The following is a 12,424-nucleotide window of genomic DNA, read 5'->3' on the forward strand; positions in this document are numbered from 1 at the left end:
TATTGGTGAACGGAAAAAATGGTGTCGTCATTATTTGCATTCAATCGATAGTTCACATAGAAAATACAAATAAATGATAAAAAATACTTAAGATTATTTATCATTTTGTCCTAAATTATTCAAGAAAACATGGGACTGTTTCGAAAGTTTAATGTTTGTTGAATAATTATTATACTGTAATATAATTACCCTACCTACGAAGTAAAGTGTATTATTGAATAATTATATATTAATATATTGAGTGTTTGTCTCGCACTCGTTCTAATTCTAAAAAACAAACTTCAGTCAACGAAATTCTTAGGGCTTTCCTCAAAAGCTGTAAAAGTCCCACTAATAAAATGAGTTAGTGATTTTAAAGAGTTATTCATTTAGCACGTTATTGTAATTGGCATTATAATTATGCTGAGTAGTATATTTTTAAGTTAGAACGTTTCTAAGTCAACCATAGCCCAAAACTAAAAAAGAGGGACAACTCTATAATGGTTGATATTAAGTCTTAGGCGTAGAAGCTATGCTTTATACGTAGCTTCAATGAGCTACCGAACACCCGACCTTACTTGTAAAACTAGAAAATATTAATGATTATTTTTTGGTCAATATTGCTAATGAGGCTTTATAGAAAATCTGTCGCTATTAGAATTGTTCATATGATTTTGGTACCCTTAACCATACATACAAAGCTCACCTTAACGAAAACGCTCGAGCAATCTCATTAGTCGACCATACAACTCTCTTCTTCTCCCCGAGAATTAATGCAACATTATTGTTCGTGAAAACCTCATTGAAGTGTTTCCTTGCTTCTTTTTTAACGAGCTGATCTGAACGTGGCTGTACTTCTTCCTGAATCTTACTGCAATCATTTCGAAGTGCTTCTATATCGTGGTTGCGTTCTTCCAGTTTCTTGTTTCTCTGTTTAATAATGTTGGACAACATTTGGAGATGTCTTTCCTTCTCTCTGATCAACAGCCCATGTTGATTATATTGATTGAAGTCTTTAGCATTAAATAGAAATGGCATTACCTGTACGCGTAGCTGTTGTAGACTTTTGCTTCACGGAAACTTGCGCCAGACGGTTAATTTTCTTCGTAAATTTTTCCCGCAGCGTTTTTATTACAGATTTATCAAACAGCTCCACGTCCTGGGTATTGCCGTCAGGACAGTCGGGATGCTGTAAATCCTCCCATCCAGAATCGTCCGTACAGCCCATTCCGCAGCTCTCCCTTGTCACTGGTTATGGCACGGCTAGTTCGATAGCCTCTAGCAGGACTTTCATGTTCGAGTCAACGTTTTCCTCTGAAATATGAATTTGACCTGCGTTAGTAGGTTTAGATTGCATCATATCTTGAATACATATTACCTTGAGGCTCATCAGAATTCCGGTAACCGCCGTAATGCGGATAGTCGGAATCGCTAAAATCATTATAATTATGTTTATCTTTGTTACTACGAAGATGAGGAATTAAATACGGATTACCGTCTTTGACCAACTTATTTCGTCCATAATTTATGAGTTGTCGCTGAGCACTAGCATTATGCTCAAACGCTTCCAGTGCAAAATGTTTAGAGCAGGATGTTCCTGGATCTTTTAAAATACCGGTAAATTTTAACCATTTTGCTCGCTTTTTACTATCTTTTGGGTACGCATGGAAACACACTAAAATTACGTCTTTTTTCGCTTTTCTCGACGTAATTCCACAAACATTCACAGCACACTTTGGCATTATGCTAATATTTGATTCACTACTGTTAAAAATTGAATATTTTTCCAATTAAAATAGCGATAGAAACTAATTGAGAAAGCGTTTTCACATAGAAGCAGAAATATTTCAAATGTAAACACGAATAGTGACGTGACAATTTGTAACGAGGAAAAATGAAGATTGAAAAATCGCAGCAATCCAACTCATACACGCCATCATCTGCATAACCCTTATATGGATAACACTGCAGCCAAGGTAAGCTTTAGGTTTCAATAAACTGACTTGATTGTATTAGTAAAAATTCTAATAACGAATCTAATAAGTTAATTGTTCGCAAGGTTGCTAAAAATATATTTTTTACTAGCTGATTCGGCAAGCTTCATCCCGCCCAAAATTTGCTTTTTGTTATCAATACCTTCAAATATTCACGTTTTCTTACTATGAGCAAGTTCATGGTTCCAATCGCAGAACTGTTCATTGATTGATCTTCTAATCGACCCCGTTGAATTTTGTATGGCAGCTCCCACTTAGAGAGGGGGGGTGGAGAGTCTAACCACCATAGAAACATTTATTACACCCTAAAACCTCCATATGCCAAATTTGGTTTCATTTACTTGATTAATTTTTGAGTTATGCAGAAATTTGTGTTTCATTTGTATGGCAGCAACACCCCCCCCCCTCCTTCTTAGAGAGAGGGATGGAGAAACATTTATTGCACCCTAATCACTTCACATGCCGAATTTGGTTTTATTTGCTTGATTAATTCTCGAGTAATGCAGTGATTTGTGTTTCATTTGTATGGCAGGACACCCCCCCCTCCCCTTCTTTTCTTTGTTCTTCGTGTTTTCTGTACATTAGTCTCCTGTTTTTCCCTTTTTTCTGTTCCACTTTTTTCTTCAGTTATACATTTTTAATATCATCGTTACGGAACCCGCCGCTAATCACTCGGCCACAAAAGCCTTGGTCTTCCACGGATCTTCATATCCGAAGGGCTGCTTCAGTCCTTCTCTCGACACAAGCAAACACTGAAAAGAGCGGATTGGTCTCTGAAGTGGCTACATATAGCGAGAAGATAAGTCTAAGCCTGTTGTGTTTGAAAACAAGTTCATAATGAGTTCTGCAAAGTTCATCTCCATCACTACTCCGGTAGTTCTCGGTGGAAAATGATAAATCTCTCTGTATAAAATTCCTTCCACTTGGCCAAAGGTAATTATAACATATTATTCCGCCCCATTCTCGTGTTGCAGCTTCCACCCTTCGTCCTATCCGGCATCCTGAACGTTCATCCGAGCCAAGAAGCGGGAAAACAAAATAATAGCCTCCGCAAATAGTGTTTTGTGTCGGGAAATGGATGAGTGCAATTAAGTTTCATACTTCTTGCCCAAGTGGAAATCGGAAATCGGCTGCAGTTTGCTTCGACTCATAAGCACACAGAAGCAGAAGGAGGAGGACGGGAAGCAAGTTAGCACAAGCTTCAGATTTACTCCGGGGTGCGTGATCTGGGGCAGTAAATCCTGAAAAACAGCAGCACAGTGGCTTCTGCTAACTTTCTTCTGTTCTCTGCCCGAAACTAGTGTTAGACACACACACATCCACACACTCTCTTTGCGACAGAACTGCGGGGGAAACTAGATTTTCCGGCACTATCTGCAATTTATCACGATGAGATACTTTTCACTGGCGATGAAATCTAAGAACACAGAGGGCGGTTACTGTTTCTTCAGCTTTTGCCAACCCGTCACCATCACACGGAGGAGTGGCGTATTGTTGAAAGTTAAAAGTATGAAGTTGGTGCAAAATAGACAAGTTGATTTAGAGAAAATTTAATTAGTAAACTTCCAAATTCTATCTGGCAAGCGCGGACAGATTTTACATTCACTCAAGGTTCATTCGAGTATTGTGTGTAAAGTTGTAAAGTTCAAACAACTCACAGCAAAAACAGCAAAGCGAGTTACACGCAAGTTGGTCAATTCTATTTGTGCTAAATAAAATCATCCACTTAGCAGGGAGTGTTCCATTCCGTAGAACAGTTCATCAGGGTTTCACCCATAAATTTCCTGCATTATTATGATGTATGAAGCTTGGGCAGGGCAGGAAGACATGGTTGCATCAATTAACTCCTCTCGTGATTGTGAAAATAGATGCTGTATCCAACTAGATCCAATAATATTAGGCGGTCAAAAAAGTCCTGCGGTATTTCCGCGAGGTGTCGTTGTAAGCGCGAAGTTTTTTTTTGGCAGACTTATCTCACTTCTTAACTAGGCGAACCTAGCCAGAATTTTCACCTGCCCCCGGGCTTCTGAATGCCAAAGGGGGACTAGGCTCTGCGGAATGCACGTATCTGCATGCTCGTGCTGTTTCAGTCCTGACCGAGAAATTGTCGGACAATCGCGCAGGTGCTAAGGATGACCGACTTTTGGATGCCGGCCAATTCCTTCTCCATGTTCAACACCTTTAGCGCTTCCAGAAGTGTCTTCGGGATAATTCCAGTTCCAGAGAGAACGACTGGAACCATTCTTGGGACCTCCCTTAGCCCCCACAGTTCCTTGAGCTCCACGGCCAATGGTCGGTACTTGCAGATTTTGCGACCGTGGGTCTCCTCCAGATTCTGATTCAGTGGAATAGCGACATCGATGATGGTGACTTTGCGGTCGCTCTTGTCGTAAACCATTATATCTGGGCGGTTGTGGTGGATCGAGAGGTCGGTCAGAACAGTGCGATCCCAGTAAAACTTGAAACGGTCATTTTCCAGGACAGGTGCAGGCAGGTACCGGTAGTTTGGTACGTTGTCTTCCAGTAGAGCACATTGGAGCGCCAGTTGTCGATGAACAATACGGGCCACGTTGTTGTGGCGCTCGGTGTAGGCTACGTTGGCCAAAACGGGACAGCCTCCCATAATGTGCTCTATGTTTTCACCTGGTTGATGGCACATCCGGCAAATGTCATCAACATCTTGATGCCAGACGTACCGCCTACAGTTTCTCGTCGGCATTATCCTGTCCTGGATGGCTATCATGTTGGCTTCTACTACTGAAGAGAGTTCACCACGCGTTAGCCACAGATTAGATGCGGCCTTGTCGACGTGTGGCCGGTCCAGTTGATGGGGGTGGGCACCATGCACTGCCTTCTGCTTCCAAGCTGCAATCTTCTCCTCCACTGTCTGCAGATTGCAGTTGAGTTGGTACTCCGCTTGCGCCAAGTGCAGAGCGCTGTATCCTCTGTCGGCGGCGCAGACAGCCCGGTATAGCGCATTTTGGTTGGCGCGTTCTGCGAAGTACTCGCGCAGTTGTTGTACCTGGCCAACACACAGTGCCGATATGTCGACTATTCCAAGTCCCCCTTCTTTGCGTGGCAGTGAAACTCTCTCCAGTGCCGATTGAGGATGGTGCATTCCGGCCTCTTTAAATGCTTTCCTCATCCTCCTCTCAAGGTCCTCTAGGTCAGTTTTGCTCCATTTGACTACACCAAAACTGAAGGTCAGCAGGGGAACCGCGAATGTGTTGATCGCGCGTACCTTGTTCCCCGCGTTGAGGAAAGTCCTCAGGACACAGTTCACTCGACTCAAGAACTTGTCTCGCAGCTCCGTCTTGATGTCGGAGTGGCGAATCCCGGTGAGCTGTTGGAATCCAAGATATTTATAGGATTCGCCACAAACCATGTCTCTTATGAACTCGCCGTCATAGACCTCGTAACCTCCGGATTCGGTAAGCTGCCCTTTCAGCAGATGGACACAGCGGCACTTGTCGAGGCCGAACTCCATGCAGATGTCCCTGCTTATGTCTTCGACAACCCGGATAGCTACACCTAGACGCTGACGTGAATCAGTGTAGACCTTGAGATCATCCATGTAGAAGGTATGGGTCACTTCTTCGTGGGCGCCGTCGCCATACCTTATTTTATAGCCATGACCGTTTCTATTGAGCGTCCTACTGAGGGGGTTCAGTGCCAGACAAAACCAAAGCGGGCTGAAAGAGTCGCCTTGGAATATCCCCCTCTTTATCTGCAGCGTTCTAGACTGCAACACATTTTCCCCATCACTGAGGTGCAGAGACTGCTCCACTGCCTCATCGCATGCTGCAGGAACCTAACGAAGACGGGATCAATCTTGTAGAGCTCCAATACCCGGACGAGAAACGAGTGAGGTATGGAGTCATAAGCCTTCCTGTAATCGATGTAGGCCATACTTAGGTTCCGCTGGTTATATACCGCCTGGCCGACTATGGCTGCGTCGATGATGGCCTGGTCTTTGCAGCCATGCGTATTTTTCCTGCATCCTTTCTGCTCTTCTGCGATGATGTGATGCTGTTCGCAGTGAGCAGAAACTTTGGCGGTAATTATGCTGCTCAGTATTTTGTACAGACTCGATAGGCAAGTTATCGGTCTGTACTTTGATGGGTTCAATGTGTTGCTGTCTTTCGGGAAGAGGAAGGTGACGCCACGGGTGGCGAATTCAGGAAGGTTGTGTGGGTCACGTAGCACCTTGTTGAAGCACTCAGCTATCTTTGGATGTGCGACGGTCAGCTTCTTGTGCCAAAAGTTCTGGACACCATCGGGGCCCGGTGCTGCCCAGTTCCTCAGGTACCGCGAGGCTTCGCGGACATCGTTCTCTCCGACGATGATAGCTGGCATCTCTCCAATTTCACCACAACTCTCCTCCTCCCGTCTTAACCACATTTGCCCGTCGCGATGTTCTACTGGGGTCTCCCAGATACCAGCCCAGAAGTTCGTCACATCGCTAATATCTGGCAAACCTTCGCAGTAGTCGGGCTTCTCGTCGCTAATGTGGTCGTAGAACGCTTTCTCGTTATCTCTGAACATCCGATTTTGTTCCTGGTTTTTTTTTTTTTTTTCTTTATTTTTGAGACTTTCAGCCTCCTGGGCTGGTTTGTCTCAGGCGCGTAGTTCTAGTTGTATTCATTGTATCGAGTCATACTATAATATAGCGCGCTATAATATAGTCCTTGACAGTGTTTTGTTTGGTTAAGTCGTTCGTGAGTTATAGTGTCGCAAATATGGAGCAAAATAAAGAGAAAATCCGACATATTTTACAGTACTACTATGACAAAGGCAAAAATGCATGTCAAGCTGCCAATAAAATTTGTGCAGTTTATGGACAGTTTCCATTTCCACCGCACAACGATGGTTTCAACGTTTTCGTTCTGGTGTAGAGGTCGTCGAAGATGCGCTACGCTCCGGAAGGCCTGTCGTCGAAAATTGCGACAAAATCGCTGAATTAGCCGAGAAAGACCGGCATAGTAGCAGCCGTAGCATCGGCCAAGAGCTGGGGATAAGTCATCAAACCGTTATTAACAATTTGAAGAAGCTTGGATTCACAAAGAAGCTCGATGTATGGGTGCCACACACGTTGACGCAAAAAAACATCTTTGACCGTATCGACGCATGTGAATCGCTGCTGAATCGCAACAAAATCGACCCGTTTCTGAAGCGGATGGTGACTGGCAATGAAAAGTGGGTCACTTACGACAACGTGAAGCGCAAACGGTCGTGGTCGAAGCCCGCTGAAGCGGCTCAGACGGTGGCCCAGCCCTCATTAACGGCCAGGAAGGTTCTGCTGTGTGTTTGGTGGGATTGTCAAGGAATAATCTATTATGAGCTGCTTCCCTATGGCCAAACGCTCAATTCGGACCTGTACTGCCAACAACTGGACCGCTTGAAGGTAGCACTCATGAAGAAGAGGCCATCTTTGATAAACAGAGGCCGCATTGTCTTCCATCAGGACAACGTCAGGCCACACACTTCTTTGGTGACGCGCCAGAAGCTCGGATGTGAGGTTCTTTTGCATCCGCCGTATAGTCCGGACCTTGCACCAAGTGACTACCACCTGTTTTTGTCCATGGCGAACGAGCTAGGTAGTCAGAAGTTAGCCACAAAAGAGGCCTGTGAAAATTGGCTATCCGAGTTTTCTGCCAATAAGGAAGCGAGCCTCTATAACAGGGGTATTATGAAGTTGGCATCTCGTTGGGAACAAGTCATCGAACAAAACGGCGCATATTTGACTTAAAACAGATGATTGTAACTAATTTTATGAACAAATGAAAATTCAAAAAAATACCGCAGGACTTTTTTGACAGCCTAATATAATAGTTTGTGATGATTATACGCATAAATGGTACAGTAAATTGATCGATCACGAGACCGGTAACGTATTTTTTTTTCTCTATTATAGTGACTTTCAACACATACTCCGGTAACGATATTTCCTTACAGCTGAGTCTGGTGTTATGTGAATGAAGTCAGAAATTGAAACACATAAACCAGTTGGAATGAATACTCCAGTATGAGTATCGCAATATTGCTTTTGTCTGCAAAAAAACATTTTTCAGTCACTATCGTGTTGTACAATTTATGACTGGTATCTACAAATAAAATGAGTGATTGGTTTCGCGAAAAAAAAAAGGAACGATACATCTTATATTCACGAAGGCTATAATCTAACACAGTGAAAAGATTAGATGAGACTAGATGTCGAGTCCTTTTCTGTTATCGACTCGATTATAAAGTAGCAGCTAAAGGTAAGCTTCTAGAACACTACGTCTATTTCATCTCATGTCACTAGCGGCGCGGAAAAAGGGTATGTGTATTGTGAATAAAAATTCTCGCACACCGTGGTCCGATTTCGTTCACAACTCCAAGTTGACTGTTCCAAGTGGAGGCTCAATGAAATTTTGCACCGGGTCGGTTTACATACCGTATGGTGAAGAGTGCGTGTGTATGTTCGCATCACAAACTGTTGCGTTTATTCCTGTGCGTTGCCAAAAGTAGTTTGGATGGTAGGATGTTAGAAAATGAAAGTCATGGTGGGCATGGTGAAAAACAGGCACCTCTCCGTTGACGCATTCACATTTTCAATAGGTCTATCTCAAATGACTACACATATCATCATTACCGAATAAATCAGCTTCACAAAGATCCCATCGTGATGAATATTTCTTCGATTTCCTTCTGATCAGAAAACGCTTGTCTGCATTTTAGCCTCCAACTTCCAATGATGGTAGGAACAAAAAAAATCTAGAATGTTGGGAGAAAAGGCGTTGAATTATAAAGCAACTCTATTCCGAATGTAACTGTAACTGTCTCGATCCTCGCCGGCTATTTCAAACTATACATATAAGGTTGCAATTAACATAAATTACATTTTTCATTATCATATGACCAATTCCAATTGTGACTTATTTGAATGTATCTAAAGCCAATAACCTTTTTTATCAAAACATCGTATCTTCAAATCTAACAATTGCTGTTTATTTTTTTATTTTTTATTTTTGTTTTTCTCTTTCCCCATCCAGTTTTTATATTTTTCTGTTTTTCTGATATCCTGTCTGTTTTTCGTTTTTCTTTCTAGTTTTCCTGTTTAGATGTTTGCCTGTTTTCTCGTGTTTTCCTTCTTCCTTCTTCCTTCTTCCTTCTTCCTTCTTCCTTCTTCCTTCTTTCTTCTTTCTTCTTTCTTCTTTTAAATTAAAAGCAAAATACAAGACAAAAGAGATTGAACAGACAAAATACAAATACAATTGAACAGACAGAAGACAAATGAGGTTAAACAGAAAAAAAAACAAAAGAGATTGAACACACGAAATACTAAAAAGATCGAGTAGACAAAAGAGGAAGAACAATCAAAAGAAATTGAACACAAGAAAGGAAAAAAACAGACGAAAGAGAAAGAGCAGACAAAAGAGGAAGGACAGACAAAAGAAGAAGAACAGACAAAAGAAAAATAACATACAATAGAAGAAGAAGAACAGACAATAAAAGAACAGACAAAAAAAGAAGAGCAGTCAAAATAAGAAGAGTAGACAATAGATGGAGAAATAAAAGAAGAGAGAGGAATAAAAGCCGAGAGAGAATCAAAAGAAAAGAGAGGAATAAAAGAAAAGAGAAGAATAAAAGAAAAGAGAGGAATAAGAGAAAAGAGAAGAGAGAAGAATGAAAGACGAGCGAAGAGAGAGGAATTACAGAAGAAAGAAGAGAGAGGAATTAAAAAGAGAGAGGAGAGAGGAATGAAAGGAGAGAGAAGAGAGAGGAATGAAAAAAGAGAGAAGAGAGAGAAATGAAAGAAGAGATAAGAGAGAGGAATGAAAGAAGAGAGAGGAAAGAGGAATGAAAGAAGAGAGAGAGGAGAGAGGAATGGAGGAAGAGAGAGGAGAGATGAATGAAAGAAGAGAGAGGAGAGAGGAATGAAAGAAGAGAGAGGAGAGAAGAATGAAAGAAGAGAGAGAAGAATGAATGGAAGAAGAGGGAAGAGAGAGGAATGAAAGAAGAGAGAAGAGAGAGGAATGAAAGAAGAGAGAAAAGAGAGGAATGAAAGAAGAGAGAAAAGAGAAGAGAGATAAATGAAAGAAGAGAGAACAGAGAGGAATGAAAGAAGAGAGAAGAGAGAGGAATGAAAGAAGAGAGAACATAGAGGAATGAAAGAAAAGAGGAAGAGAGAGGAATGAAAGAAAAGAGGAAGAGAGAGGAATGAAAGAAAAGAGGAAGAGAGAGGAATGAAAGAAAAGAGGAAGAGAGAGGAATGAAAGAAAAGAGGAAGAGAGAGAAATGAAAGAAAAGAGAAAGAGAGAGGAATGAAAGAAAAGAGGAAGAGAGAGGAATGAAAGAAAAGAGGAAGAGAGAGGAATGAAAGAAAAGAGGAAGAGAGAGGAATGAAAGAAAAGAGGAAGAGAGAGGAATGAAAGAAAAGAGGAAGAGAGAGGAATGAAAGAAAAGAGGAAGAGAGAGGAATGAAAGAAAAGAGGAAGAGAGAGGAATGAAAGAAAAGAGGAAGAGAGAGGAATGAAAGAAAAGAGGAAGAGAGAGGAATGAAAGAAAAGAGGAAGATAGAGGAATGATAGAAAAGAGGAAGAGAGAGGAATGAAAGAAAAGAGGAAGAGAGAGGAATGAAAGAAAAGAGGAAGAGAGACGAATGAAAGAAAAGAGGAAGAGAGACGAATGAAAGAAAAGAGGAACAGAGAGGAAAAGAGTAAAAGAGAGGAAAAGAGGAAGAGAGAGGAAAAGAGGAAGAGAGAGGAAGAGAGGAAGAGAAGAAGAGAGGGGAAGAGAGGAAGAGAGAGGAAGAGAGGAAGAGAGGAAGAGAGAGGAAGAGAGGAAGAGAGGAAGAGAGGAAGAGAGGAAGAGAGGAAGAGAGGAAGAGAGGAAGAGAGGAAGAGAGGAAGAGAGGAAGAGAGGAAGAGAGAGGAGAGAGGAGAGAGGAAGAGAGAGGAGAGAGGAGAGAGGAAGAGAGAGGAAGAGAGGAAGAGAGAGGAAGAGAGAGGAAGAGAGAGGAAAAGAGGAAGAGAGAGGAAGAGAGGAAGAGAAGAAGAGAGGGGAAGAGAGGAAGAGAGAGGAAGAGAAGAAGAGAGGAAGAGAGAGGAGAGAGAGGAAGAGAGGAAGAGAGGAAGAGAGGAAGAGAGGAAGAGAGGAAGAGAGGAAGAGAGGAAGAGAGGAAGAGAGGAAGAGAGGAAGAGAGGAAGAGAGGAAGAGAGGAAGAGAGGAAGAGAGGAAGAGAGGAAGAGAGGAAGAGAGGAAGAGAGGAAGAGAGGAAGAGAGAGGAAGAGAGGAAGAGAGAGGAAGAGAGGAAGAGAGAGGAAGAGAGGAAGAGAGGAAGAGAGAGGAAGAGAGAGGAAGAGAGAGGAAGAGAGGAAGAGAGGAAGAGAGGAAGAGAGGAAGAGAGGAAGAGAGGAAGAGAGGAAGAGAGGAAGAGAGGAAGAGAGGAAGAGAGGAAGAGAGGAAGAGAGGAAGAGAGGAAGAGAGGAAGAGAGGAAGAGAGGAAAAGAGGAAGAGAGGAAGAGAGAGGAAAAGAGGAAGAGAGGAAGAGAGAGGAAAAGAGGAAGAGAGGAAGAGAGAGGAAAAGAGGAAGAGAGGAAGAGAGAGGAAAAGAGGAAGAGAGGAAGAGAGAGGAAAAGAGGAAGAGAGAGGAAGAGAGGAAGAGAGGAAGAGAGAGGAAGAGAGAGGAAGAGAGAGGAAGAGAGGAAGAGAGAGGAAGAGAGGAAGAGAGAGGAAGAGAGAGGAAAAGAGGAAGAGAGGAAGAGAGAGGAAAAGAGGAAGAGAGGAAGAGAGAGGAAAAGAGGAAGAGAGAGGAAGAGAGGAAGAGAGAGGAAGAGAGAGGAAGAGAGAGGAAGAGAGGAAGAGAGGAAGAGAGAGGAAGAGAGAGGAAAAGAGGAAGAGAGGAAGAGAGAGGAAAAGAGGAAGAGAAGAAGAGAGAGGAAAAGAGGAAGAGAGAGGAAGAGAGAGGAAGAGAGGAAGAGAGAGGAAGAGAGGAAGAGAGAGGAAGAGAGAGGAAGAGAGGAAGAGAGAGGAAGAGAGGAAGAGAGGAAGAGAGAGGAAGAGAGAGGAAAAGAGGAAGAGAGAGGAAGAGAGGAAGAGAAGAAGAGAGGGGAAGAGAGGAAGAGAGAGGAAGAGAGGAAGAGAGGAAGAGAGAGGAAGAGAGGAAGAGAGGAAGAGAGGAAGAGAGGAAGAGAGGAAGAGAGGAAGAGAGGAAGAGAGGAAGAGAGGAAGAGAGGAAGAGAGGAAGAGAGGAAGAGAGGAAGAGAGGAAGAGAGGAAGAGAGGAAGAGAGGAAGAGAGGAGAGAGGAGAGAGGAAGAGAGAGGAGAGAGGAGAGAGGAAGAGAGAGGAAGAGAGGAAGAGAGAGGAAGAGAGGAAGAGAGAGGAAGAGAGGAAGAGAGAGGAAGAGAGGAAAAGAGGAAGAGAGAGGAAAAGAGGAAGAGAGAGGAAGAGAGGAAGAGAGAGGAAG

The 12,424-nt window shown here is 42.8% G+C and overlaps 1 protein-coding gene across 1 annotated transcript in view; it reads left to right on the plus strand.

Moving 5' to 3' along the window:
* Positions 1 to 10,643: 10,643 nt before the first annotated feature.
* Positions 10,644 to 12,424, plus strand: part of LOC129766850 (trichohyalin-like) — a 7,579-nt gene continuing 5,798 nt past the window's right edge. Inside the window, 3 exon segments of the mRNA XM_055767453.1 lie at positions 10,644 to 11,154; positions 11,193 to 11,620; positions 11,622 to 12,248. Of these exon segments, the coding sequence (XP_055623428.1) occupies positions 10,644 to 11,154; positions 11,193 to 11,620; positions 11,622 to 12,248 (1,566 nt within the window).

Source organism: Toxorhynchites rutilus, chromosome 2 (assembly GCF_029784135.1).
Source record: "Toxorhynchites rutilus septentrionalis strain SRP chromosome 2, ASM2978413v1, whole genome shotgun sequence".
Lineage (NCBI taxonomy): Eukaryota > Metazoa > Arthropoda > Insecta > Diptera > Culicidae > Toxorhynchites > Toxorhynchites rutilus.